The sequence below is a fragment of the Pelobates fuscus genome, chromosome 1, assembly GCF_036172605.1.
Source record: "Pelobates fuscus isolate aPelFus1 chromosome 1, aPelFus1.pri, whole genome shotgun sequence".
NCBI lineage: Eukaryota > Metazoa > Chordata > Amphibia > Anura > Pelobatidae > Pelobates > Pelobates fuscus.
This window is the reverse complement of record NC_086317.1, coordinates 417,328,666-417,353,750: the sequence shown is the minus strand read 5'-3', so window position 1 is coordinate 417,353,750 and position 25,085 is coordinate 417,328,666. Positions and strand designations below refer to the sequence as shown.

The 25,085-nt window shown below is 47.5% G+C and overlaps 2 protein-coding genes across 3 annotated transcripts in view; one reads left to right on the top strand and one right to left on the bottom strand.

Annotated features, from left to right (window-relative positions):
• The window catches only part of SPRYD3 (SPRY domain containing 3), a 56,498-nt gene extending 34,567 nt beyond the window's left edge, over positions 1-21,931 (bottom strand). Inside the window, exons 1-2 of one of the 2 annotated variants that reach the window (XM_063428481.1) lie at positions 21,858-21,931; positions 16,092-16,242 (exon numbers count right to left, since the gene is read on the bottom strand). In XM_063428481.1, the coding sequence (XP_063284551.1) occupies positions 16,092-16,234 (143 nt within the window). In that variant the 5' untranslated portion in view covers positions 16,235-16,242; positions 21,858-21,931. The other variant, XM_063428482.1, reaches the window with a different exon arrangement.
• Positions 7,453-9,483, top strand: LOC134600916 (RNA-binding protein 25-like; the record flags this gene model as incomplete). The annotated part of the gene is made up of 5 exons (XM_063445302.1): positions 7,453-7,569; positions 7,916-7,972; positions 8,179-8,299; positions 8,761-8,783; positions 9,427-9,483. Coding segments are annotated over 5 exons (375 nt in total), but the record flags the coding sequence as incomplete, so codon positions are not given.
• Positions 21,932-25,085: the final 3,154 nt, after the last annotated feature.

Below are 25,085 nucleotides of genomic sequence, written 5' to 3'. Positions count from 1 at the left end.
TTTAATTACTTTCCTTAACCTGCACTAATTATGTACACATTATTATTGCAAAAACTGTAAAAAAAACACACAAAAATTCATTTTTTTGCATATTTCTGTATTTTTTTTATAATAAATAAGCATTTATATATACATGTGTTACATCAAATTAAAGCCCTTTCTGTCCTTTAAAAAACGGTATATAATATGTGTCGGTGCAATAAATTAGTAAAATGCAAATTGCAGTTGAACGCAAATAGCAAAAAATGCAAAAAATGCCGTTGTCATTAAGTGAAAGACAAGCTTCTGAAGCTCTGTCCTTAAGGGGTTAAGGGAGAATAACTCACAAACAAAACAAAGCTACCAGGACCCGTTGCATTTACATTATATTTGTATAGGTGCCATTTGGCAGCATCTGAAATGGTTAGCTGGGGAGCTAAAGCATAATCTAATGCCTCGTTTCCACTGAGCGGATCGGTTCGGTTCAGTTCGGTAAGGTTCGCTATTTTGGGTGTTTCCATTATGAAAGTGGTCCATACAAGCGAACCGTACCGATCCATTCAGGGTCCTGCTTCAGATGTAGGGCCATAGAAAATGGAACGGTTCGGTTACTGCGGAACTACTATACAATCCATTGATTGGTGGACAGGAAGAGCATTTTTTCTAAAACCCTGCATGGCCATGAAGGTCTGACTTGCAGTGGAAACACTCACCAGAATGGGCTGGTCCATTCTAAACCTTCCAAACTGTACCAACCCGAACTGATCCGCTCAGTGGAAACGAGGCATAAGAATTTTGAAAAACTGGGAATTATTCAAAGTGACAATGAGAAAACCGTCTCTAAAGTGTTAGCAAGCTGTTAACGCTTCCATGTAACAAACTCACAAGAGATCAGCACTTAACCCAAGAGCAACTCAATCCATGCCTACTACTTAGAAGCCTGTTCGACAAGCTGAGATAGCATGTCACTTCAAAAAGGCAGAAGGATGGATTTTCTCTCAGATGCAAAATTTCATTCAAAAAGGAAATAAAAAAAAAAAATTCTCATAAAAATTTTTTAAAAAAAAACAAAACAAAAACAAAAAAACACACACCGTTCCAGTAATTGTTTTTGTTTGAGTTTTTGAAGAGGTATTGAGTTGCCTTTAAATAGCACAGGATACCAAATACAAATGCTTCTGCCCTTACATAGCACCCAAGCCATACAATAAGCAGAATAGTAAGATTGTACGCAATACTTTAATTGGTGTAGACCTAATTTAAGATTAAATATATCGATAAAGGCCTTGCCACAATTTACTCTTTATGTTGAGTAATGAAGGGCAAAGTCTGAATATTAGGTAAAGACCAGTAATAATAAGCCTTCTTTTCATAGGAGGGAAATGAACACCCATTGTGGAATTTTTACATACAGTTCAAAATGCAACCGAATGTGGGTAGAAACAGAACGAGCTGTTCTGTTTGTAGGTTTGTTTCCCCACAAGCTGTGCAAACTATTATTTTTTATAATCTGAACGACATTTAAACTGCATGCTGCCAATTAACCAGTCACTATATATATGTGTGTGTGTGTAATTCATTATCATTTATATTTTATGTGTTATGAAACGTTAGTACACACCACTTCATTATCTTTTGTAGCTGCGCCCATTGGTTTATCTGGATGTTACCATAGTTCAAACAATTAAAACCGCTCATATGACAAACAGCTTGCTCTATAAGATGTCTAGATGTGCCTTCTTCATAAAATATAGTAAATAGCAGGGCTCAAAATTTCCGCTTGCCACTAGCCATTGGTGAGTGAAAATGTAGCTATGCCAAGTAGAAATTCACCCGTAGTGAGTCTGCTATAGAGTGAGAGCAACATTTTAGGGACTTCAAAAGTTAAGCACTGATAAATAACAAGGAGAAATTAGGCTCTTACTTACCGTATGTCTTCTTCGAAATACAATATATGATTGACTCATTTTATTTTATTATCCGCCCTGCTTGCATAGGCTAAAACTTTAGCTCGTTAAATACAAACAACTTTATTAAAGGGACACTATAGTCACCTGAACAGGTAAGGTAAGTCACTGAAGGGGTTGTAACCCCTTCAGCAACATGGGATGGGGGTGGGAGGGAGAGAGGAACTGCAGTACCAGGACAAAAGTTTGTTTTTCTGGCACTGGAGAGTCCCTTTAAAAGTTCAATATACAGAGCAGAATATAAAAAATATGTTTAAAAAACAAACAAAAAAAACGTAAAAGTACGTTTTCTGATTGAAAATGAAACAATTTTCAGTCTCACTAAATTGAGCAGTGAGACTGCAGGGGCAGGTTCTATAAACAAAAACCGCTTCATTAAGCTAAAGATGTTTTGGTGACTATAGTGTCCCTTTAACCCCTTAAGGACACAGCTTCAGAAGCTGGACATACCCTTAAAGGGACACTATAGTCACCTGAACAACTTTAGCTTAATGAAGCAGTTTCTGTGTATAGAACATGCCCCTGCAGCCTCACTGCTCAATCCTCTGCCATTTAGGAGTTAAATCCCTTTGTTTATGAACCCTAGTCACACCTCCCTGCATGTGACTTGCACTTCCTGTAAAGAGAGCCCTATTTAGGCTTTTATTGCAAGTTCTGTTTAATTAAGATATTATCCCCTGCTATGTTAATAGCTTTCTAGACCTTGCAAGAGCCTCCTGTATGTGATTAAAGTTAAATTTAGAGATTGAGATACAATTATTTAAGGTAAATTACAAAACAAGTAAATCCCCCAATTTCCCCACTAACTTCTACCCACCCTAGCTAAATAAATAAATATTTTAAAATATTTAAATGAATTAAATACATTTAACCCCTGAGGAGTAAAAAAAAAAAAAAGTTAACCCTCAGGGGATAAAAAAAAAAAATCAGATCACAGTGAAATACTGTGATCTGTATTTTGATCACTGCAGGCAGTGATCAAAGGGCAGGGAAGGGGTTAAATTTTATTTGAAAGAGGTGAAGGGGAGTGGGATTTTGTAACTTTTTTTTTTTTTTTTTTTTTTTACAGCCAGAGACTGATCAGCACCAATCAATCTGTCTGCAGTTCACAGCTCACATGGAGCTGTAGGGAAACAGATCGGGTTTCACTGCAGCATGTGTGATCGTTCTGACTCCCGGTCAGAGCGATCACATGGGCTGAATCAGTGAAACTGCCCATGGTAGTGTGCCTCCGATATGGAGACACACTACAGGAAGATTAACCCCACGATTGCTGCGATTGTGGCAATCAGGGGTTAATTTTCATTTTGGACGGAAATTTTCCTTCCAGCGTCCTTAAGGGGAGTGCTGCAATGATGGAAAATTTCCGTCCAGCGTCCTTAAGGGGTTAATGTACAATGCAGTGAAAAGCAAGTCCATGTTTTTAACAGGCATTTCATCCCCCAAAACAAAAACACACATACTTACACAGGGGGTATGTTTAACATTACTGTACAAGAAAAAAAAATACAAAAAAAAGAGGTTTATACATAGCTATGAAAGAAGTGCATTTTCTACTGTTGCGAGAGAGCGAGCGAGAACACGAGCGAGAGAGAAAATGTGCGAATAACAACGAGCGAATAACAACGAGCGAATAACAACGAGCGAATAACAACGAGAAAACGAGAAAACGAGCAAGAGAGAACGAGCAAACGAGCGAGAGAGAACCAGCAAACGAGCACGAGCGAGAACGAGCGAGCACGAGTGAGAACGAGCAAGCACGAGCGAGCGAAAACGAGCGAGCGAGAACGAGCAAGCACGAGCGAGCGAAAACGAGCGAGCGAAAACGAGCGAGCGAAAACGAGCGAGCGAAAACGAGCGAGCGAAAACGAGCGAGCGAGCGAGAACGAGCGAGCGAGAACGAGCGAGCGAGAACGAGCGAGCGAGAACGAGCGAGCGAGAACGAGCGAGCGAGAACGAGCGAGCGAGAACGAGCGAGCGAGAACGAGCGAGAACGAGCGAGCGAGAACGAGCGAGCGAGAACGAGCGAGCGAGAACGAGCGAGAGAGAACGAGCGAGAGAGAACGAGCGAGAGAGAACGAGCGAGAGAGAACGAGCGAGAGAGAACGAGCGAGAGAGAACGAGCGAGAACGAGCGAGAGAGAACGAGCGAGAGAGAACGAGCGAGAGAGAACGAGCGAGAGAGAACGAGCGAGAGAGAACGAGCGAGAACGAGAGCGCGCGCGAACGAGAGCGCGCGCGAACGAGAGCGCGCGCGAACGAGAGCGCGCGCGAACGAGAGCGCGCGCGAACGAGAGCGCGCGCGAACGAGAGCGCGCGCGAACGAGAGCGCGCGCGAACGAGAGCGCGCGCGAACGAGAGCGCGCGCGAACGAGAGCGCGCGCGAACGAGAGCGCGCGCGAACGAGAGCGCGCGCGAACGAGAGCGAGAGAGAACGAGAGCGAGAGCGAACGAGAGCGAGAGAGAACGAGAGCGAGAGAGAACGAGAGCGAGAGAGAACGAGAGCGAGAGAGAACGAGAGCGAGAGAGAACGAGAGCGAGAGAGAACGAGAGCGAGAGAGAACGAGAGCGAGAGAGAACGAGAGCGAGAGAGAACGAGAGCGAGAGAGAACGAGAGCGAGAGAGAACGAGAGCGAGAGAGAACGAGAGCGAGAGAGAACGAGCGCGAGAGAGAACGAGCGCGAGAGAGAACGAGCGCGAGAGAGAACGAGCGCGAGAGAGAACGAGCGCGAGAGAGAACGAGCGCGAGAGAGAACGAGCGCGAGAGAGAACGAGCGCGAGAGAGAACGAGCGCGAGAGAGAACGAGCGCGAGAGAGAACGAGCGCGAGAGAGAACGAGCGCGAGAGAGAACGAGCGCGAGAGAGAACGAGCGCGAGAGAGAACGAGCGCGAGAGAGAACGAGCGCGAGAGAGAACGAGCGCGAGAGAACGAGCGCGAGAGAACGAGCGCGAGAGAACGAGCGCGAGAGAACGAGCGAGAGAGAACGAGCGAGAGAGAACGAGCGAACGCGCGAGAGAGAACGAGCGAACGCGCGAGAGAGAACGAGCGAACGCGCGAGAGAGAACCAGCGAACGCGCGAGAGAGAACCAGCGAACGCGCGAGAGAGAACCAGCGAACGCGCGAGAGAGAACCAGCGAACGCGCGAGAGAGAACCAGCGAACGCGCGAGAGAGAACCAGCGAACGCGCGAGAGAGAACCAGCGAACGCGCGAGAGAGAACCAGCGAACGCGCGAGCGAGAACGAGCGAGCGAGAACGAGCGAGCGAGAACGAGCGAGCGAGAACGAGCGAGCACGAGCGAGCGAGAACGAGCGAGAACGAGCGAGCGAGAACGAGCGAGCACGAGCGAGCGAGAACGAGCGAGAACGAGCGAGCGAGAACGAGCGAGAACGAGCGAGAACGAGCGAGAACGAGCGAGCGAGAACGAGCGAGCGAGAACGAGCGAGCGAGAACGAGCGAGCGAGAACGAGCGAGAGAGAACGAGCGAGAGAGAACGAGCGAGAGAGAACGAGCGAGAGAGAACGAGCGAACGAGCGAGCGAGCACGAGCGAGACAGAACGAGCGAGCGAGAACGAGCGAGCGAGAACGAGAGAACGAGAGAGAACGAGAGAGAACGAGAGCGAGAGAGAACGAGAGCGAGAGAGAACGAGAGCGAGAGCGAACGAGAGAGAACGAGAGCGAGAGAGAACGAGAGCGAGAGAGAACGAGAGCGAGAGAGAACGAGAGCGAGAGCGAACGAGAGCGAGAGCGAACGAGAGCGAGAGAGAACGAGAGCGAGAGAGAACGAGAGCGAGAGAGAACGAGAGCGAGAGAGAACGAGAGCGAGAGAGAACGAGAGCGAGAGAGAACGAGAGCGAGAGAGAACGAGAGCGAGAGAGAACGAGAGCGAGAGAGAACGAGAGCGAGAGAGAACGAGAGCGAGAGAGAACGAGAGCGAGAGAGAACGAGAGCGAGAGAGAACGAGAGCGAGAGAGAACGAGAGCGAGAGAGAACGAGAGCGAGAGAGAACGAGAGCGAGAGAGAACGAGAGCGAGAGAGAACGAGCAAACGCGCGAGCGAGAACGAGCGAGCGAGAACGAGCGAGCGAGAACGAGCGAGCGAGAACGAGCGAGCGAGAACGAGCGAGCGAGAACGAGCGAGCACGAGCGAGCGAGAACGAGCGAGCGAGAACGAGCGAGCGAGAACGAGCGAGCGAGAACGAGCGAGCGAGAACGAGCGAGAGAGAACGAGCGAGAGAGAACGAGCGAGAGAGAACGAGCGAACGAGCGAGCGAGCACGAGCGAGACAGAACGAGCGAGCGAGAACGAGAGAACGAGAGAGAACGAGAGAGAACGAGAGCGAGAGAGAACGAGAGCGAGAGAGAACGAGAGCGAGAGCGAACGAGAGAGAACGAGAGCGAGAGAGAACGAGAGAGAACGAGAGCGAGAGAGAACGAGAGCGAGAGCGAACGAGAGCGAGAGCGAAAGAGAACGAGAGCGAGAGAGAACGAGAGCGAGAGAGAACGAGAGCGAGAGAGAACGAGAGCGAGAGAGAACGAGAGCGAGAGAGAACGAGAGCGAGAGAGAACGAGAGCGAGAGAGAACGAGAGCGAGAGAGAACGAGAGCGAGAGAGAACGAGAGCGAGAGAGAACGAGAGCGAGAGAGAACGAGAGCGAGAGAGAACGAGAGCGAGAGAGAACGAGAGCGAGAGAGAACGAGAGCGAGAGAGAACGAGCAAACGCGCGAGCGAGAACGAGCGAGCGAGAACGAGCGAGCGAGAACGAGCGAGCGAGAAAGAGAGAACGAGAGAGAACGAGAGCGAGAGAGAACGAGAGCGAGAGAGAACGAGAGCGAGAGAGAACGAGAGCGAGAGAGAACGAGAGCGAGAGAGAACGAGAGAACGAGAGAGAACGAGAGAACGAGAGCGCGAGAGAACGAGAGCGCGAGAGAACGAGAGCGCGAGAGAACGAGAGCGCGAGAGAACGAGAGCGAGAGAGAACGAGAGCGAACGAGAGCGAGAGCGAACGAGAGCACGAGAGAGAACGAGAGCGAGAGAGAACGAGAGCGAGAGAGAACGAGAGCGAGAGAGAACGAGAGCGAGAGAGAACGAGAGAACGAGAGAGAACGAGAGAACGAGAGAGAACGAGAGAGAACGAGAGAACGAGAGCGCGAGAGAACGAGAGCGCGAGAGAACGAGATCGAGAGCGAACGAGATCGAGAGCGAACGAGAGCGAACGAGAGCGAGAGCGAACGAGAGCGAGAGCGAACGAGAGCGAACGAGAGCGAGAGCGAACGAGAGCGAACGAGAGCGAGAGCGAACGAGAGCGAGAGCGAACGAGAGCGAGAGCGAACGAGAGCGAACGAGAGCGAGAGCGAACGAGAGCGAACGAGAGCGAACGAGAGCGAACGAGAGCGAGAGCGAACGAGAGCGAACGAGAGCGAGAGAGAGCGAACGAGAGCGAACGAGAGCGAGAGCGAGAGAGAACGAGAGCGAGAGAGAACGAGAGAGAACGAGAGCGAGAGAGAACGAGAGAGAACGAGAGCGAGAGCGAACGAGAGCGAGAGCGAACGAGAGCGAGAGCGAACGAGAGCGAACGAGAGCGAGAGCGAACGAGAGCGAACGAGAGCGAACGAGAGCGAACGAGAGCGAGAGCGAACGAGAGCGAACGAGAGCGAGAGAGAGCGAACGAGAGCGAACGAGAGCGAGAGCGAGAGAGAACGAGAGCGAGAGAGAACGAGAGAGAACGAGAGCGAGAGAGAGCGAGAGAGAACGAGAGCGAGAGAGAACGAGAGCGAGAGAGAACGAGAGCGAGAGAGAACGAGAGCGAGAGAGAACGAGAGCGAGAGAGAACGAGAGCGAGAGAGAACGAGAGCGAGAGAGAACGAGAGCGAGAGAGAACGAGAGCGAGAGAGAACGAGAGCGAGAGAGAACGAGAGCGAGAGAGAACGAGAGCGAGAGAGAACGAGAGCGAGAGAGAACGAGAGCGAGAGAGAACGAGAGCGAGAGAGAACGAGAGCGAGAGAGAACGAGAGCGAGAGAGAACGAGAGCGAGAGAGAACGAGAGCGAGAGAGAACGAGAGCGAGAGAGAACGAGAGCGAGAGAGAACGAGCAAACGCGCGAGAGAGAACGAGCAAACGCGCGAGAGAGAACGAGCAAACGCGCGAGAGAGAACGAGCAAACGCGCGAGAGAGAACGAGCAAACGCGCGAGAGAGAACGAGCAAACGCGCGAGAGAGAACGAGCAAACGCGCAAGAGAGAACGAGCGAGAACGAGCGAGCGAGAACGAGCGAGAACGAGCGAGAACGAGCGAGAACGAGCGAGAACGAGCGAGAACGAGCGAGAACGAGCGAGAACGAGCGAGCGAGCGAGCACGAGCGAGAACGAGCGAGCGAGCGAGAACGAGCGAGCGAGAACGAGCACGAGCGAGCGAGAACGAGCGAGAACGAGCGAGAACGAGCGAGAACGAGCGAGAACGAACGAGCGAGCGAGAACGAGCGAGCGAGAACGAGCGAGAACGAGCGAGCGAGAACGAGCGAGCGAGAACGAGCGAGCGAGAACGAGCGAGCGAGAACGAGCGAGCGAGAACGAGCGAGCGAGAACGAGCGAGCGAGAACGAGCGAGAACGAGCGAGCGAGAACGAGCGAGCGAGAACGAGCGAGCGAGAACGAGCGAGAACGAGCGAGCGAGAACGAGCGAGAACGAGCGAGAACGAGCGAGCGAGAACGAGCGAGAACGAGCGAGCGAGAACGAGCGAGAGAGAACGAGAGCGAGAGAGAACGAGAGAGAACGAGAGCGAGAGAGAACGAGAGAGAACGAGAGCGAGAGAGAACGAGAGAGAACGAGAACGAGAGAGAACGAGAGCGAGAGAGAACGAGAGAGAACGAGAACGAGAGAGAACGAGAGCGAGAGAGAACGAGAGAGAACGAGAGCGAGAGAGAACGAGAGCGAGAGAGAACGAGAGCGAGAGAGAACGAGAGCGAGAGAGAACGAGAGAGAACGAGAGCGAGAACGAGAGCGAGAACGAGAGAGAACGAGAGCGAGAGCGAGAGAGAACGAGCAAACGAGCGAGCGAGAACGAGCGAGCGAGAACGAGCGAGCGAGAACGAGCGAGCGAGAACGAGCGAGCGAGAGCGAGCGAGAACGAGCGAGAGAGAACGAGCGAGCGCGAGCGAGCGCGAGCGAACGAGCGAGAGAACGAGAGCGCGAGCGAACGAGAGCGCGAGCGAACGAGAGCGCGAGAGAACGAGAGCGCGAGAGAACGAGAGCGCGAGAGAACGAGAGCGCGAGAGAACGAGAGCGCGAGAGAACGAGAGCGCGAGAGAACGAGAGCGCGAGAGAACGAGAGCGCGAGAGAACGAGAGCGCGAGAGAACGAGAGCGCGAGAGAACGAGAGCGCGAGAGAACGAGAGCGCGAGAGAACGAGAGCGCGAGAGAACGAGAGCGAACGAGAGAACGAGAGCGAACGAGAGCGAACGAGAGAACGAGAGAGAACGAGAGCGAGAGAGAACGAGAGCGAGAGCGAGAGAGAACGAGAGCGAGAGAGAACGAGAGCGAGAGAGAACGAGAGCGAGAGAGAACGAGAGCGAGAGAGAACGAGAGCGAGAGAGAACGAGAGAGAACGAGAGAGAACGAGAGAGAACGAGAGAGAGCGAGAGAGAACGAGAGAGAGCGAGAGAGAACGAGAGCGAGAGAACGAGAGCGCGAGAGAACGAGAGCGCGAGAGAGCGAGAGCGCGAGAGAACGAGAGCGCGAGAGAACGAGAGCGCGAGAGAACGAGAGCGCGAGAGAACGAGAGCGCGAGAGAACGAGAGCGCGAGAGAACGAGAGCGCGAGAGAACGAGAGCGCGAGAGAACGAGAGCGCGAGAGAACGAGAGCGCGAGAGAACGAGAGCGCGAGAGAACGAGAGCGCGAGAGAACGAGAGCGCGAGAGAACGAGAGCGCGAGAGAACGAGAGCGCGAGAGAACGAGAGCGCGAGAGAACGAGAGCGCGAGAGAACGAGAGCGAGAGAACGAGAACGCGAGAGAACGAGAGCGCGAGAGAACGAGAGCGCGAGAGAACGAGAGCGCGAGAGAACGAGAGCGCGAGAGAGCGAGAGCGCGAGAGAGCGAGAGCGCGAGAGAGCGAGAGCACGAGAGCGCGAGAGAACGAGAGCGCGAGAGAACGAGAGCGCGAGAGAACGAGAGCGCGAGAGAACGAGAGCGCGAGAGAACGAGAGCGCGAGAGAACGAGAATTTTTTTACAATTTTTCATCATATTTTTTCATTTTTTAAAATTAAAATTACATGAGATTATATAAATAATAGTATGTAAAGAAAGCCCATTTTGTCCTGAAAAAAACAATATATAATTTGTATGGGAACAGTAAATGAGAGAGCGGAAAATTACAGCTAAACACAAACACCGCAAAAGTGTCAAAAAGATGCCTGGTCGCAAATGTACAACATCGCAAAAAAAGTCCGGTCCTTACCTTTCCTCAATCTCTTCCTCTTCTCCCCCTCTCTCGGGATCTGTTATTCTTTTCTTCCTGTCTTCTTTAGTTTTCTTTAAAATCATAAGACAAAGTAGGGACTCTGTCTTACGGAGGATTCCTCCGCTTGACCAGCTCTGACCAGCGGAGGAGCAAAGTGATCCCTAGCTTTCCTCCCAGTTCCCACAATGCTTCCTGTCAGTATTGCCGAACGTCCTGTCACTTAGACAGAACGCCGGCAAAACTGCCGAATTGCATCCTAACAGAATGAGAAGAGTTTCTCCATTGGTGTTAGGATGCAATTCGGTACTTTGTTCGGATCGGAATTTCATTCAAATGAATGAAACTCCGATTCTATTCATTGCTGTGGCTGCATCTTGCAGCCGCTTAGTAGATAACTCCCTAATTCCCACGGTATCAGGGAGCTATCTACTAAAAGGCTGAAAGACCTAAATTGGTCTTTCAGCCAAATTTACTAACACTAAGTAAAAATGACTTGGTATTAGTAAATAATATGCCCCTACTCGCTATACCGCGAGTAGGGGCATGTCTAGTAAGCAGTGAGCAGCCTGTGGCTGCTAACTGTAAAAAAAAAAATTAAAAAAAATATTACCCCCCACTCCTAAACGACGGGTGGGGGCTGTAAAGTAAAATAAGGGAGGGAGACCTATTGTCCCCCCCCCCCGGCCCCCACCCCTGAGCGGTGGGTGGGGGCCATAAAGATAATGAGGGGGGGGGGACCTACTGTCCTCCCCCCCGGCCCCCACCCCTGGGCGGCGGGTGGGGGCCATAATGGTAATAAGGGGGGGGGGGACCTACTGTCCTCCCCCCCGGCCCCCACCCCTGGGCGGCGGGTGGAGGCCATAATGGTAATAAAGGGGGGGGACCTACTGTCCTCCCCCCCGGCCCCCACCCCTGGCCGGCGGGTGAGGGCCATAATGGTAACTAGAAAAGCTACAATTTCTGGGGAAATTGTGTGAAGTGTTCTTGCCTCCACCAGTAGTCTACAACTGGAGTGGGCGGAGTAACTGTTATTATTTATTTATATAGCACATTTAATTGCAACGTTGTTGCCCAAAGTGCTTCACAGTTACATTAAAACATACAGTTATAGAAACCATTAGCAGGTGCAAAAGGCCCTGTCTATGACATCACTTGCTGCTGCAGCCTTGCACAGGTCAGAGTATTTTTGCGGTTCCCATTTTCAAACGGTCGTATTTTAAAAACTATAAATCCTACAGTGAAGAGATTTTGATGTATAGTATGTCTCTGAGATATTAACAATGAAGGCACAGTCGCAGTTTAGAAATTGCCCTTCAAATGTGAGCTTTGCAGAGTGGAGTTTCAATGAATGTCAATGGACTGCGTGAGTTGCAAACAAATGGTCATATTGTGAAAACTATAAGGAATACGACTTAGCTGTGGACATTTTTAGTGGCAGCAGGGATAGCTGAACGTTTTGATATAAGATTTGTGTAGGTGGGCCTGAAAATGAGGGAGTGGTGGCAGTTTAGAAATCATGTCCTGATTTTTCAGCTTTTGCCAGCTCCCACTCTAGCTTTGCCATTCATTCCTATGGGACAAATTTTGCCACAAGAACGACGATATTCCGAGAACCATTCGGCGAAATGTTTTACAAAGTAATAGCAATCCGATCGGGAACAATCTGCACGTTTTGGTAAATTTTCGGCTATGTAGTGTAAAAACTGTGGGAGGAGTTAGGGTGGCAAATTTGGCTATAATAATAATAATAATAATAATAATAATAATAATAATAATATATATGTGAGATAACATTAAGTGGTCTTGCTATGCAAGAACACTTAATAAGAGGGGGGGACCTACTGTCCTCCCCCCCCCGGCCCCCAACCCTGGGCGGCGGGTGGGGGCCATAATAGTAGTAGGGGGGGGGACCTACTGTCCTCCCCCCCCCCGGCCCCCACCCCTGGGCGGCGGGTGGGGGCCATAATAGTAGTAGGGGGGGGGGACCTAGTGTCCTCCCCCCCGGCCCCCACCCCTAGCCGGCGGGTGGGGGCCATAATGGTAATAAGAGGGGGGGGGGGGACCTACTGTCCTCCCCCCCGGCCCCCACCCCTGGGCGGCGGGTTGGGGCCATAATAGTAGTAGGGGGGGGGGGGAATTTACTTAGTGCCCCCACCCGCCGCCCAGGGGTGGGGGGAGGACAGTAGGTCCCCCCCCATTATCGTTATGGCCCCCACCCGCCGCCCAGGGGTGGGGGCCGGGGGGGAGGACAGTAGGTCCCCCCCCTTTTACCATTAGGGCCCCCACCCGCCGCCCAGGCGTGGGGGCCGGGGGCTGGAGGACAGTAGGTCCCCCCCCTTTTACCATTAGGGCCCCCACCCGCCGCCCAGGCGTGGGGGCCGGGGGCTGGAGGACAGTAGGTCCCCCCCCCCTTATTACGATTATGGCCCCCACCCGCCGCCCAGGGGTGGGGGCCGGGGGGGGAGGACAGTAGGTCCCCCCCTATTACTATTATGGCCCCCACCCGCCGCCCAGGGGTGGGGGCCGGGGGCTGGAGGACAGTAGGTCCCCCCCCCCCTTATTACTATTAGGGCCCCCACCGCCGCCCAGGGGTGGGGGCCGGGGGCTGGAGGACAGTAGGTCCCCCCCCCCTTATTACTATTATGGCCCCCACCCGCCGCCCAGGGGTGGGGGCCGGGGGGTGGAGGACAGTAGGTCCCCCCCCCCTTATTACTATTATGGCCCCCACCCGCCGCCAAGGGGTGGGGGCCTGAGGGGAGGACAGTAGGTCCCCCGTCCCCCCCTTATTTGGCTATAATAAGAATAATAATAATAATATATATGTGAGATAACATTAAGTGGTCTTGCTATGCAAGAACACTTAATAAGAGGGGGGGACCTACTGTCCTCCCCCCCCCCGGCCCCCAACCCTGGGCGGCGGGTGGGGGCCATAATAGTAGTAGGGGGGGGGACCTAGTGTCCTCCCCCCCGGCCCCCACCCCTAGCCGGCGGGTGGGGGCCATAATGGTAATAAGAGGGGGACCTACTGTCCTCCCCCCCCGGCCCCCACCCCTGGGCGGCGGGTTGGGGCCATAATAGTAGTAGGGGGGGGGGGGGGGATTTACTTAGTGCCCCCACCCGCCGCCCAGGGGTGGGGGGAGGACAGTAGGTCCCCCCCCATTATCGTTATGGCCCCCACCCACCGCCCAGGGGTGGGGGCCGGGGGGGAGGACAGTAGGTCCCCCCCCTTTTACCATTAGGGCCCCCACCCGCCGCCCAGGCGTGGGGGCCGGGGGCTGGAGGACAGTAGGTCCCCCCCCCCCCTTATTACGATTATGGCCCCCACCCGCCGCCCAGGGGTGGGGGCCGGGGGGGGAGGACAGTAGGTCCCCCCCTATTACTATTATGGCCCCCACCCGCCGCCCAGGGGTGGGGGCCGGGGGCTGGAGGACAGTAGGTCCCCCCCCCCCTTATTACTATTAGGGCCCCCACCGCCGCCCAGGGGTGGGGGCCGGGGGCTGGAGGACAGTAGGTCCCCCCCCCTCCTTATTACTATTAGGGCCCCCACCCGCCGCCCAGGGGTGGGGGCCGGGGGCTGGAGGACAGTAGGTCCCCCCCCCCCCTTATTACTATTATGGCCCCCACCCGCCGCCCAGGGGTGGGGGCTGGGGGGTGGAGGACAGTAGGTCCCCCCCCCCTTATTACTATTATGGCCCCCACCCGCCGCCAAGGGGTGGGGGCCTGAGGGGAGGACAGTAGGTCCCCCGTCCCCCCCTTATTACCCTTTTTTTTTTTTTTACAGTGAGCAGCCACAGGCTGCTCACTGTTTAGTGGACATGCCCCTACTCGCGGTATAGCGAGTAGGGGCATTGGGGAGATTTTAATCTCCCTTGTGCTATTATGGGGGTCATATTGACCCCCATAGAGTGAGGAGGGGACCTGGGGGGCTTATGAAGTGGTGGGGAGCACTGCTCCCTGCCGCTTCTGTCTTTACATATTGCAAGGAGGGAGCTGCACGCCGGTAGCTCCCTCCTTGTAATAAACCGAACAAACAAACGAACACTGATACACAGTGTTAGTTTGTTCGTCTGATTTTTTCTATTCATTCATTCGTCTGTCTGATGAATGAATGAATAGGTGAAATTCCCGTTCGCATGTCCAGATGTTTCACTGGGCATGTGCGGGAATCTCAAGGCTATCTAGTGTGGGTAGATGACGTGTCCCACAGGGACTTCACCTACCCACACAAAGATGGCGGCGCCCTGAATATAGATCGGGGCAGAAAATAAAGAATAAAAAATAGGTAATGTGGGGGGCATAGGGGCATTTGGGGGTGACTAGGGGGTCGATTGGATGTAGTTGAGGCGGGAGGGGGGTTAAAAAAAAAACGGAATTCGGCATGACAGTGCCGCTTTAAGGGGTTAATATAAAAATACACTTAGTATGACATTATATATATATATATATAATATATAGACGTATATTATATACGTCTCTATATCATATATCATTTTTTATTTTTTTTTTATTAACTTTAACTTTAATTTTTTTTTTTATGATTTTACAGTTGCAGGGAGACTGCCGCAGACACATGGACACCTATTGTGACCATGTGGTCGCCCTGTTGAGCGATCACATGGCCACAGGGGTCCTAATCTGCCATGGGGAGACTGTCTGGGCTGCAGGCAGTCTCCCCACAACGGGAGCACCGCCGATCGCCGCCGGGGGAACGACGGCGATCGGGTAAGTACATACGACCGTTAGGACGGTCCTGAACCGTCCTCGGTCCTTAAGGGGTTAAAACCAAATAAGAAGAAAATATAACCCACAAAGCTCAGATTATGATCATGGAAGAATAGATTGTACTAACATATAGCCACATAAAGTATACATTTTATAATGTAATATGAAATCACACACGCTGTGTTATACCCCCTCGACTGTAGGGAAATGAATTTAACAAAGAATGCAGTTGCTACAAAGATTTCTGGGAATTCTACCAAGTTCAATATTGTTCGTTTGTTACAGAACTTTAGGCCAAGTGCTAGGAAAATTAATTGTGATTCCTAATCAAGATATGCAACAGCTTCAACACAAAAAGGCATTAAAATATAAGATGTTGGGGGAATTTGTTGTTTTTTGTATTTTAATAATTCAGTGGCAATAAAAAGAAAAAACACATGAGCTATCCACAATGCTTTCTCAGAAGCTGTATTTTGATTTATTTGCCTAACCTACTTTATTGCTCATGATGACTAACTCCTGGTTTACTTTGAGACTGTGTAAAATACAAATACAGTCATCACTACATCGAAACATAATTGTTTGAAAAATTAGTCACATACGTACTTGGTGAAGGACAGCACATGGTTTACCTATGCATGTTCTACATATGTTACAGTGTTACTCATTACTAAATAAACATTCAGTAAAGAAAAAGGGAATATGGAACACAAACACAGACAAGAACAAAATATGTCATACACTTCCCAAGTGTTGTTGCCAAGAGCTTAGTAATAATGAAAGATATGAAGTGAAGCCTTTCTAAATTAGGATATTTGGAAGGCCAATCCAATCTCCACATAAGAATAGCCAATTAATCTGTGGTACTTTACTACCTACTCCCTTGAACTCTGTTTTTAGCAGCAGATAACCAACAAAAGTGTAATACAATTTAGATGACAGCAGTATTAACGGAACATGGCTTCTCCCCACCTTAGAGTATCCCCGTCTACGACAATGTGTTTGGCTCTCTCCTGATATCGTACTGCTCGCACCTCACGGATCTCACGAATACGCCTTCTCCAATTTAAAAATCGGTAATGAAGATTCAAGTCATCCATGTTCAACTCTTCCATGACTTAATCTACATATAGGGGAAAAAAAAGTCACATCTTACTCTTTAAACATGGGTGCTCCACCTTAACTATGTTTCGTATTCCACGTTTCCAGATAAGAGGAAAAACCATCTAGGACATGCTTCCACGCCATTTAACACCATACAGGGTTATTTAATACTGTGGGAATGGTCAGCTATTCAAACAAGAACACAGTAATAAGCCTTGTGCTTCAATAACCAGTGCTGATATGCTTTACATTTAAAGTTTTGAAAAAGCTACACAATTTCTACATAAATCTGGCATTAACTGAACATGCTGGCAGCAAACACACCTATATCACTATCACGCATCTTGCTGGGATCACGGAGATCCTAGCATGTCCAGAGTAGTGTGCTCACAGCGATCAGACTACTATCACTTTCAGCCCAGTTTTTAACGGTAGATAATTCACTGCCATATCTCGCTGCTTTCAGATAAGCTGCACAAGACATGAGGTCACAAAGTGGTGTGTGGTGATTGGAAGAGGTGGGTTATCTTATTATTGGTAAATTACAAGACTGATACGGATTATCATAAAATGCGGAATATCAACCCTAATAAACGTCAAAACCTTCTGAAAGTCGGTCTATTCTAATATATATATATACACATACATATACACACATACATATACACACACACACACAGTATTTATTAACCGATAAAATGAATAGCTTGCAACTTTTTATTGGACTAACAGAGTTTTGGAACAACAAGCTTCTCAAACGTAAAGCATATATTTTCTTTTTTTGTTTAGATTTGTAATCCCATGCCGGGACAGAATCTGACAAACCATTTTGACTTCTCAGATTATCCTGACAGATGATCCAATACAATGTTTCTTATATAGAGACATTGGGTGCCAATAGAGCATGCAAGTCATTTGCTGTGTTCAACCAATTGAATGCTTCCCCTTGAGTAACTAAATACAATGATGATGCCAAATGTAAAAATCTGAAATAGGAAGAGCCTCTAGAGCAGGGCTAGGTATCCTTCAGCACCTTAAATGTTGTGGGTTATGCATATTATGGGAGATATAGTCCACAACATCAGGAGTGCTAAATGTTGCCTACTGCTGCTCCAGTTGCTGTCAATCTGTTGATTATAAAATATTAACACAACAGTTTTTCTGTGTTAAATTGCCAGATCGCAGCGACATTAAGATAAAATGGCGTTTAGAGTTTAACCTTCCAGTTTAAAAGGAAAAACTCCCAAAAACAATTGCACAAACGAATGAACCCAAAATAGGGCATATATGAGGAGTGCAGATGCTCTGTAACAAGGTAGTGCAATCTAAAAGCAAATGAAACACATTCTTGTTTCTCTTGTATTCAAAATAAATGCACAAAGGGGAGAGACAGATAGAGATATATTATATTATAATATGAATCATATATAAAGTATATAAATATGGTAAATTGTATTAGATTATATATGTTACAGTGCCTTGCCTTTAAAATAAAAATGATCAGTGAACTAGTTTTCATACAGAATGAGCCTGTGGATCTAGGTATTTAACTAGATCGCTCTACATAAAGAATCTGCTTAATTAACCAGTGCCCTCTACATAGAGAGACTGGGTATTTAACCAGTGCCCTCTACATAGAGAGACTGGGTATTTAACCAGTGCCCTCTACATAGAGAGACTGGGTATTTAACTAGTGCCCTCTACATAGAGAGACTGGGTATTTAACTAGTGCCCTCTACATAGAGAGACTGGGTATTTAACTAGTGCCCTCTACATAGAGAGACTGGGTATTTAACTAGTGCCCTCTACATAGAGAGACTGGGTATTTAACTAGTGCCCTCTACATAGAGAGACTGGGTATTTAACTAGTGCCCTCTACATAGAGAGACTGGGTATTTAACTAGTGCCCTCTACATAGAGAGACTGGGTATTTAACTAGTGCCCTCTACATAGAAAGACTGGGTATTTAACTAGTGCCCTCTACATAGAGAGACTGGGTATTTAACTAGTGCCCTCAATATATAGAGAATCAGGGTATTCAACTAGTGCCCTCAATATATAGAGAATCAGGGTATTTAGTGCCCTTTACGTAGAGAATCTGGTTATTTAACTAGTTTCCTCTACAGAAAGAATCTCTGTATTTAACTAGTGCCCTCTATATTGTCAGGGTATTTATATCGGCAGACATTTTGTGCTATGATAGAAATACAAAGTGTTTGTTCTGAAGTCAAAATGAACAGACCAGACTCCATTTTGTTATTCTCAAGTTAACAAAGAGACACAAAATTTCTATCCTTTCTCTAAAACTGACTGCTTTGCCCAAGCTGAATGGAATGTGTAATAAACAAACCAAAGAGATAAGACATTGAGAACGGGGGATGGACAGACTGTCTAAATTCTAAACCCAGACATAGGTGACAGAGAAGATTAAATAATTAAATTTTACTTTCTATACCAACAGATTCTCATTGTATTTTTGAGTTGATCTATAGTGTGATAAGCTGTCATATTAGGAATTACTACAGAAAATGGAGACGCATAGTCTGAAGAAATCCTCTTGATCTGACAGAAAATATAAAGTTATAGCCACCATATAGATAACGTAAATGACGTCAAAAATAGCCACCAGGAAAAGTTAACTCTTTCCTGGATAGGTATGTTTAGTGGGACAATACTGCCCTCTAGAGCTCAAATACTAAAATGGTTACCTAGAAGGCAACCACACCCCACATTTGTGATTGGCTATCACTTAGAGGAATTTCCCCTTTAAAAAGTTAAGACAAGGGGAGATTCGGAGATTCAAAGATTGAAGAGAGAGACATTACAACACTCTCGGGTGATCATAGTAACCAAGAAACTCTTACACTCCATGCAGAGAAAGAGACCCATGACACTTAGCTACCTGAGAACATCTGATGAGAAAATATCTACTTAAACTGGTAAATATACAGGCATTTAATTAATTAATTAAATTAATTAAAATTAATAGCATGATATATGACTGGATAAATCATGTTTGATTTCATATTTAGAAATCTTAATTATTAAAGAATATATATATGGTTATAGCATCCCATCTGCAGCTGGGATTAATATAGCCATTAATGTATTTGTGTGATTAGTATCTCGTTAGCATATCATGACCATTTATCCAGCTGTATTGATTGGCTCTAAAATAAGATAAAATATCTATTTAGACAAATTAATTAAAATATCAGCTTATGTAACATAGTAAGATTTTCTCTTAATTTGATGGAATCAAGGAAATGGTTACTGACTTTTTAAATATTATTTTTATTTAAAATTATACAAGAGTAGATCTTAAATCCCTAGAGGAGGTCTAGCCAGCATTGCAAGGGTTATTTCTAAACTGCCAGCTGGAAGTTTTTATGGCTTTACGCTGGAAGGAATTCTCTTCTCTTCTCCCCGTGAAACTTTCCTTCTCTGTAAAGAAAGGGTCATAAATCTGTCCTGACGACCTAATGTGTAGATTCTAAACTACATCTTAGTCATTAGGAGATGTTTTTAATTACCATATTGTATTGCATATTAATGTTATACTGAAATTCCATTGATTATTATCATGCATGTTACTCATCATTATTATTTAAATTGTTAAGAAATAAAAATTATCTATTTTTATAACAATTGGTGATTTTAATTACCGGTATATGGTTTTACATTTCACATATAACGATAAACGTTCTTAGGGATCTGAGAATTGAAAATCGTGGGCAATTTCTCATCTGTTTACATTATTATCCCATAAATATCCCCACAATATACAGAATCTGGGTATTTAACTAGTGCCCTCTATATACAGAATCTGGGTATTTAACTAGTGCCCTCTATATACAGAATCTGGGTATTTAACTAGTGCCCTCTATATACAGAATCTGGGTATTTAACGAGTGCCCTCCATACAGAGAATCTGGGTATTTAACTAGTGCCCTCTATATACAGAATCTGGGTATTTAACTAGTGCCCTCCATATACAGAATCTGGGTATTTAACGAGTGCCCTCCATACAGAGAATCTGGGTATTTAACGAGTGCCCTCCATACAGAGAATCTGGGTATTTAACGAGTGCCCTCCATACAGAGAATCTGGGTATTTAACGAGTGCCCTCCATACAGAGAATCTGGGTATTTAACGAGTGCCCTCCATACAGAGAATCTGGGTATTTAACGAGTGCCCTCCATACAGAGAATCTGGGTATTTAAGTAGTTACCTCCAAATAGGGAATCTGGGTATTTACATTTACTAGTGCCCTCTATATAGGGAATCTGGGTATTTAACTAGTGCCCTCTATATAGGGAATCTGGGTATTTAACTAGTGCCCTCTATATAGAGAATCTGGGTATTTAACTAGTGCCCTCTATATAGAGAATCTGGGTATTTAACTAGTGCCCTCCATATAGAGAATCTGGGTATTTAACTAGTGCCCTCTATATAGAGAATCTGGGTATTTAACTAGTGCCCTCCATATAGAGAATCTGGGTATTTACCTAGTGCCCTCTATATAGAGAATCTGCGTATTTAACTAGTGCCCTCTATATAGAGAATCTGAGTATTTAACTAGTTACCTCCAAATAGGGAATCTGGGTATTTACATTTACTAGTGCCCTCTATATGGGGAATCTGGGTATTTAGTTAGTGCCCTCTATATAGGGAATCTGGGTATTTAATTAGTGCCCTCCAAATAGGGAATCTGGGAATTTACATTTACTAGGGCCCTCTATATAGGGAATCTGGGGATTTAATTAGTGCCCTCTATATAGAGAATCTGGGTATTTAATTAGTGCCCTCTATATAGAGAATCTGGGTATTTAATTAGTGCCCTCTATATAGAGAATCTGGGTATTTAATTAGTGCCCTCTATATAGGGAATCTGGGTATTTACATTTACTAGTGCCCTCTATATAGGGAATCTGGGGATTTAATTAGTGCCCTCTATATAGAGAATCTGGGTATTTAATTAGTGCCCTCTATATAGGGAATCTGGGTATTTAATTAGTGCCCTCTATATAGGGAATCTGGGTATTTAATTAGTGCCCTCTATATAGAGAATCTGGGTATTTAATTAGTGCCCTCTATATAGGGAATCTGGGTATTTAATTAGTGCCCTCTATATAGGGAATCTGGGTATTTAATTAGTGCCCTCTATATAGGGAATCTGGGTATTTAATTAGTGCCCTCTATATAGGGAATCTGGGTATTTAATTAGTGCCCTCTATATAGAGAATCTGGGTATTTAATTAGTGCCCTCTATATAGGGAATCTGGGTATTTAATTAGTGCCCTCTATATAGGGAATCTGGGTATTTAATTAGTGCCCTCTATATAGGGAATCTGGGTATTTAATTAGTGCCCTCTATATAGGGAATCTGGGTATTTAATTAGTGCCCTTTATATAGAGAATCTGGGTATTGGTATTTCACTAGTGCCCTCTATATAGAGAATCTGGGCTCCCTACATAGGGCTCTCTGATCATTACTGAACAGGTGGTTGGACCATAGAGATGCCCGGCTATGCCTCTTACCGAGAGGGTGTCAGGCTCCAGGCCATATTTCCCAACCTGTTCATGTTTCATCACAAGACTTCACACCATATGCCCGAGTTCCAACCCTCTTACCTTCCGCCATGGACAACATCAGCCACTTCCTCCTCCTTCCTCTCCGCAACACAGCCAATCGCAGCCCGGCTTTCAGAAGGATTGGTGCATAGCAGCCAATCAGAGCCATTTGTTCTGAAAGGAAAGTAGACGCCGCACAGCATAGGGACAACATAAGTTGGGAAGGCGGTCGTGATGCGGTTCACGGTACAGTTACTCATAGGGTTCTATACACTAGAGAGCGCGTCCAACCGTAAGCAGTATGTGGAGTCACTTTGGATCGCATATTAAGAGGTGCGACACCATTTTGTCGGAGACAGTACATTAATTGAGATTTAGGCAGGTGGCTATACCAAAATGGCAACTGCAGTGAAGCTAAGCCTGAAAGCCTGTGTTATGACTCTAGAGATTATAATACTTGGTGTGACTTGTTCTCTGATGATGTTGCGGAAAATGATGATGTTGGCAATAGTCTTGAGCGTTAAAGTATAAAAAATATTTTCATTAATTAAAATTATGCAAGTGCTATTTAATTGTATCCAAAGTCTAATTTCTTCCCATTAGAAAGCATATAGTAATTAGGCACTCCAACATGTAAAGGGGCATTCTCTCTCAAGCACCATAACCACTGCTGCTCATTGTAAAGGTTATGGTGCAAAGGGTCTTTATGGCACAAACCCCCTTACCCTGATTATGGACGGCAATGGTATGGTGAGAGCGCTGGCGCAAGTTTGTCCATCACGGGGAAAGTATTTTGAAGTGGTCATGATGCCTGGAGTCTGTATATGCAGCATTCCACTGTGAAATGCACATGCAGAATTTAGCTCCTTGGCAGACAGCTGTAACTCCACCTCTGGCAGTATCATGGGGTGACCTCAGTCTGCCCAAAACTAGAGTTCTACGCTGGTTAATGTCAATTCTGTGCAAAGTTTTTTGCACAGTGTGCATTTCATTGGCTGAGCTTGCAGAAGGTCTTGATGGTAAGGTATGTCTTTTTGCTGATGATACAAAGATTTGCAACAGGGTTTATGTTCCAGGAGGGATAAGCCACATGGTAAATGATTTAGGTAAAGTAGAAAAATGGTCAGAGCTGTGGCAACTGATATTCTACGTGGATACATATCACTTGATGCTTTGCCAGCATTAAGGCTCTAAGAGCGTTATGGTCTCAGTAGATCTCCTATAGATACACACTCCATCACCTACACACACACACACAACATTCCTGACACAAAAATTATATTCCCTCCCTATACACTTACTACATGCTCCATACACACACACACACATTACACACTACAGCCCCTAGCTACACATCACAAACAAAATATAACTAAAACCAATCTCTTTACAAAAAACACTGTGTGTAGCTCACTCATAAGCATACGCAATACCACGAGCAGCCATCAAACGCATACACAATACTCTCTCCTGCCCTTTTGTCCTCTAATATCTCATTTATGGAGACACCAGAGACAAGTCACAAGCAAACACTGTGCTGTGCATTACAAAGGGCCTTTTCCCCATGTAAGAACTGTTTAGCAGGGCTCTGCACATGGGCTGCTCTGGAAGAGCACTGAATTAGCATACTTACTCTGGGGGGGGGACGTGGTTTTAATTGGTAATTGTTACTGGAACTCTGCATAGAAAATGCCTGGGCCAAAATCAGTGGCGGCTCTAGTCTTTAAGAGGCCTTAGGCGAAACTCAAACATGAGGCCTCCACTAACACCCAAAGTAAAAATAAATAAATAGGAGTTGCATTGTGTGTATAAGGTGCTGTAGTTGTATTGAAGGACAAGTTTGCAGCACTGGATACAGAGAGCTAGTCTCTGTATTCATTGTTAAGACACTTGCAGTGTCGCAGCTCCCTGTGCCGCTGCGTTGTGAGCTCTCTGACTGTAGTTATGTGGTGGAATCTCTGTAAAAATAAATTTAGTAGGCCGAGATTACCACGTGGCATGTGTACGTGCATATGCTGACGTATCGATCAGTTGGTTGCACGAGGCAAGATACGATCAGTAGTGTACGGAGCATGTGCAAGAATACAGGATATAGTATTCCCCCTCCTCCATTGTGCTGGACAAGCCATGCGGTCAAACAGGAAGTTAATTCTTATTTGTGTTGATTGGTTAAGAGAATGTGCGGGTGGAGCTTAATATGGGAGGAGTTATGTGCCTATATAAGGAGCCTGCACTATTGTCCGGGGCTCAGAACTTGCTGTATTTTGGTGACGTTAGTCCCTCTGAGTCCCGATCGGTGATCCAATAAAGAATCTCTTCCTTCCTGAAGAAACCTGTGTCCATCTCTCTGTGCTTGGCTTCCGTCAGTTTCTCCGGTATCATTTGGTGCATTGGCCGGGAAGCTCATCGTTCAACGGTAGCTGAGAGGCAGAGGCGTGAGACGGTCTATCTTTGCCCACGTTCTCTACGGCTGCACCCCTGAACTTCTGCGTGGACCTCCCTTCGTCTCGGCGCCACTGGTCTGTTGTCCAGGAGATCATCGGCCTCTACGTGAGAAGTGCTGGGGTGTCCCCGTCGATGAGTGTGAACTCAGGTTCAGGAACGAGGAGGTAAGACAACTGCTGTTTTAGACGGCAGGACCCACTAGGGGTATACCGATTGTGCGGTAGGCCCAAAGGGGTTTTGAATCTGTGTATCTGCCCCCTCTGTCGGAGGGAAGGAGCGAAGGCGCACCGCTCGATCGAACGCTCTTTAGTCAGACCGTTTGATTTTGTTAGTCAGGCGGGGCTCTGGTGTAAATAGCCCTAGCCGGACACCGGTGTCTTGTCTAGACTAGCGTTCTAGGGTGTATATTTTGTTCGCTAGGTCGGAGGGACCGGGAGACTAAGCGGCGTCTGTGTAAATTCGGTTCGCTAGTTCTCATCCTATCTGGGCTAAGTGGGAAGGCGTGTAAATTTGGAACCCACTAGACTTTTGATAGTGCGACTAAGAGGCGTCTGTGTAAATTCGGTCCTCTAGCTCGCTATATATGTGGTGATTGGGCAGTGTGGCTAACCAAAACTTATGTAGATTGTTTTTAGGTAGTCCATTCAAGGTACTGGCCAATAGTTTAGTTGGGAATTGTAAATGTGTTAACGATTGTTTAGTAAAGTGTATATCTTGTTAGATAGCGCGAGCTCAGCCGTCTAGCGAGAGTGTTAATAGTGTGTTGCTGTATTATAGTGCACGGTACCATAACCCTGTATATTTACTGACACTGTATATAAGTACTAATCATTGTCGTCCATT